At 32.5% G+C, this 4,347-nt stretch overlaps 1 protein-coding gene across 1 annotated transcript; it reads left to right on the top strand.

Moving 5' to 3' along the window:
• The first annotated feature begins 201 nt into the window (after positions 1-201).
• Positions 202-1,858, top strand: LOC133802375 (stem-specific protein TSJT1-like). The gene is made up of 4 exons (XM_062240678.1): positions 202-522; positions 789-1,029; positions 1,167-1,287; positions 1,409-1,858. The coding sequence occupies exons 1-4, from the start codon at positions 311-313 to the stop codon at positions 1,600-1,602; spliced, it is 768 nt and encodes a 255-aa protein (XP_062096662.1). The 5' UTR covers positions 202-310; the 3' UTR covers positions 1,603-1,858.
• Positions 1,859-4,347: the final 2,489 nt, after the last annotated feature.

Here is a 4,347-nt window from a genome sequence, read left to right as displayed (position 1 = left end):
ACAAAGATAAAAATAAAAATAAAAACAGTATGACTTTTAAGTTAGATTCCGCGTTTTCAAATTCTAATTCTAGGCTTAATCCTCGGATTTGGATAATGTTGCCACGTACCTTGATCCTTTCTCTCTCTCTCCTACACTTTTTTCCAGCTTCTGAGACAAGAATATGTGTATATATACACCCATATGAGCTACCATTCAAGCATATCTATCACTCCCATTTTGTGTTGTGTTTGTTTGAGTTGTTTTTTCTGGGAAAATTTCTGTGATTTGATTATTTCTCTCTTGTAAGGTTTTTTTGAAGTGTTTTAAAATGTTGGCAATATTTGATAAGGAATTGGTTCAGCCACCCCAAGAGCTGAATAGCCCCAATATGGAGTCTTCTACAAGAAAGGCAAAGTTTCCTCAAGAAATTCTCAATTACTTCTCATCTTCTTCTTCTGATAGGGCTTTCTCTATTGGGTTTGGAAACTCAGCTGCTCTGGCTTTTGTTCCACCAGAAAAGACTTACTCTCTTCAACAGAGGTATATATACATTTGTGTATATTTATGTTGATTTCTCTTGTTTTTGTTTTAGTTAGGTTGTTTTAAGTGAAAACAAAGAAAACCCGTCAAGCTAAACCAGAGTTTTACAAGATCCAATCCACAAAACTTCAACTTGGTGAAGTTACACATACTATTTGATGAGTTAGTAGTGATCTGATCAGATTTTCAGATCTATTGTACAAATCCCAGTTACAATTTTTAATAGATTCAAATCTGACAAGGGTCAATGAAATAAATCAATGCAGGCTGTTCTGTGGTTTGGATGACATATACTGCACTTTCATGGGGAGCTTACACAACCTGTGCAGCCTCATTAGGCAGTATGGTTTATCAAAGGGCAGCAATGAGGCAATGCTGGTGATTGAGGCCTATAGGACTCTCAGGGACAGGTCCCCTTACCCAGCTCATCAGGTCCTTAATGACCTTGAAGGAAGCTTTGCTTTTGTGGTCTATGATAGCAAGGTTGGATCTGTCTTTGCAGCATTGGTAAGTTGATTTTTCAACCAAGATTTACCTAGAAAATTACATGAATATTCCACATTTGAGGTGTGTTTTCATATATTTAAACTTACATAAATAATATATATGTGCTTACTTACTCAATATTATAAATTTTGGTGCAGGGTACTAATGAAGGTGTGAACCTATACTGGGGCATTGCAGCAGATGGGTCAGTAGTAATTTCTGAAAACTTGGACCTTATAAAAGCAAGTTGTGCTAAATCATATGCTCCATTCCCAAGAGGTATGTCACATTTTCGACAATATATATTTATATATATATGTATATAGATATATAGATATTTGTCTGGTGGGGGTCATTTCTTTTCTTTCTTAAAAGGCAATAATGTCTGTGATTATTGCAGGGTGCATGTTTCACAGTAAGCATGGTTTGACAAGCTTTGAGCACCCAACAAAGAAGATGAAAGCACTGCCTAGAATTGATAGTGAAGGAGTCATGTGTGGGGCCAACTTTAAGGTTGATGCTCAATCAAGGGTCCAGGCCATGCCTCGTGTCGGCAGTGAAGCCAATTGGGCTACTTGGGGTTCACATGCATAGAGAGGAGAAGAGAAGAGAGTGCTACTATATAACACTACTAGTCAAGGAAGGACCAATATATAAATAACCTCACTCACCCTTTGATTTGTTTTCTCTTTCTTCTTTGTTTTATTAATCCATATAAGGTTTTGAGCTAACTATTATTAGTCACAAAAAAAGCTTCAACTCCTGATATGTATTTTTTTTTTCTTATTTAACTTATTGTATAAATTCCATTATCCAAAATGAATGAAAGAATGCTTTCTCTAAGACCAAACTTTGGCTTAATTCTAGATTTAAATATACATCAAATTTGAGATTGCCCTTTCAAATTTTTGCAAATTGGCAAAATGGTCATTGATTTTTTTTAGCAATAAAGTTTTTCAATTTGATTCAATTAGCAATTAACATTTTTATAAGCTTTCTGTAGTTATAAAAAGTTGAGCTAATTGATGGCAAGTTAAGGATTATGGAGTGAATTACTATAATTTATAAATTCAAGGACTATTTTGCTAATATAAATAAACTCAAGGAGCATAAATTGAAATTTTGTGGTGAAATTGGTAAAAGAAAGTTATATTTTATAGGGTTTTTGGCGGCGAAAATAATCAATGTTTTCATGATGTTCTACTTTTACACCCATATTTATTTTTTACGGTGAATATATCCAAACTCACACAAACTGTGTATCTGTTACTACTCAACACCTAACATTGTTAAAAACGCTTATGTGACCAATGACTTGTTTAATTTGGATGACGTGTACAAACCCAGACATATGACTCATCATTTTTAAATATTAATTAAAAAAAAAGCTTTAAATCCTTAAAAACCATATGCATGAGATCTCCATTGTTTACATTAACCCATGAATTCTTGTAAACCATCAAAGACGAAGAAGAAGAGAGAGGAGATGAAGGGCGAAGACCCAAGTGTTGGGGTTTTATGCCCTAATTAAAACCAAAATTCTTTGTAATCTCATTTAATTATCAATAAAAGAATAGAAATCATTTTTTGACTTGGTCAATCACTTTGCTCACATGTTTTATTTTCATGATTATTTGTTTAATATAAACTTCTATTAAATCCCGAGCATATAGCTAATCTTATTTATAGTGATGTAATCACAGTGGAATATAAATATGATTATATGTTCAAAAATAAGTTAGTCCTAAGATTAGTCAGTGCACCGGATTTACACTGACTTGCCAATCTACGATATGATCTACTTACATATTACAGTGTTATGTTCTTTCCAGAACATTAGCAAAGTAGATAAGATCGGATGTATTTGTTACATCAGACAGGACCGATATTGACAGTTGATAAGATAAGTAAACATACCGTTATTATCTATTCTAGTCATATCATATAGTTGACCATATGTCAATTCAATCTCAATTCTGAGTGGTTAGTATTCTAACTGATTGTATTATTTGAGTTCTTTGACTTGTTCGTTACCAGCTTACCCTACGGACTAGCCCATACTTACATCTTGGGAACTCGGTAGTATAATTGAGTGGGAGTGTTAATCATAGATATGAACATCTATAGCTTCTGATGAAGAAGTGAAACGACGGTTTCCTTTTAGTTTGGTTGAAGGTGTTAAATGATAGAGATCTCATTTCAGTAATTAAATTAGTTTACTGAAATATCATTTACAAGGAACTAAGTGTTTTAAGGATAAAATACAATGAGGGGTAAAACGGTATTTTAGTCCTATCTCATTGTAGACCGTCTATAGAGGATTGAGTGAAAATTATGGTTGTAACAATGGATAATAGCGTATCTATATTTGTTATAGAGCGTTCTATGAATTCAAGAGTGCAATTCCAAGTCTATAGTGGAGTCACGAGGAATTAATAAGTTAGTAAATTTATTTGTTAGATTTATGATAACTTATTGGAGCTTGATTTCATCATAGGCCCATGGTCCCCATTGTACCTTGGATAAAATCATCTAGATAGTCTCAATTAATTGATTTAATCATCAATTAGAATTATCAAAGTTGACCAGGTCAATTTTGGATAGTTTCACAGAGTTGTGTAATTTTGAGAAGAAAAGACAAATTATGGCAGATTTATTAATTAAGATAAATTGGTATCTAAATTAATAAATAAATTTAAATCAAGGTTCAAATTATAAATAATTAATTTGATAAAGGATTTAAATAATTATTTAATTAATTAAATCAATAGAAAATAATACAGGCCTTGATTTTAAGTCCAATGGGCTTATAATCAAATGGGAAATTTCACGGGCCTATAGCCCATGATAATTTCGACCTAGGGCTTCAAAATGGCTATTATTTTATTGATTTTTTAATTAAATTAAATGGCCTAATTGAGTCTATAAAAGGAGTGCTTAGAGAGAAGATTTCAGAGATGACAGATAAGTCACAAGTCAGATTTTCTGATAGTTTTATATTCTCTCTAAACACAAGTCCTTTTCTAAGCCACTTTGTTATTTTCTTTTCTTCTCTCTATATCTATCTCATGTGTTGAGAATTGCCCACACTAGTCTAGGTGGTTCTAAGGATACATTGGAAGATCGTGAAGAAAATAGAAGATCGGTTCAGTTTCTTGATAATACTCTGCGACAGAGAGGATACAAGAGTTAGAGAAACTGAAGGAAGGACTCTTAATTCCGCTGCGTATACTGTAAGTATTATATTATTTGTTTCTCTTTGAATTCAATTTTAGAAACATGTTTTAGGCTATCTCGTATTAATTTGTTTAATATTAGATATACATGAAAATAAATAAA

The sequence above is a fragment of the Humulus lupulus genome, chromosome 9 (genome assembly GCF_963169125.1).
Source record: "Humulus lupulus chromosome 9, drHumLupu1.1, whole genome shotgun sequence".
NCBI classification, from domain to species: Eukaryota; Viridiplantae; Streptophyta; class Magnoliopsida; order Rosales; family Cannabaceae; genus Humulus; species Humulus lupulus.
The sequence above is the reverse complement of the archived record's forward strand: the minus strand, read 5'-3'. Positions and strand labels throughout refer to the sequence as shown.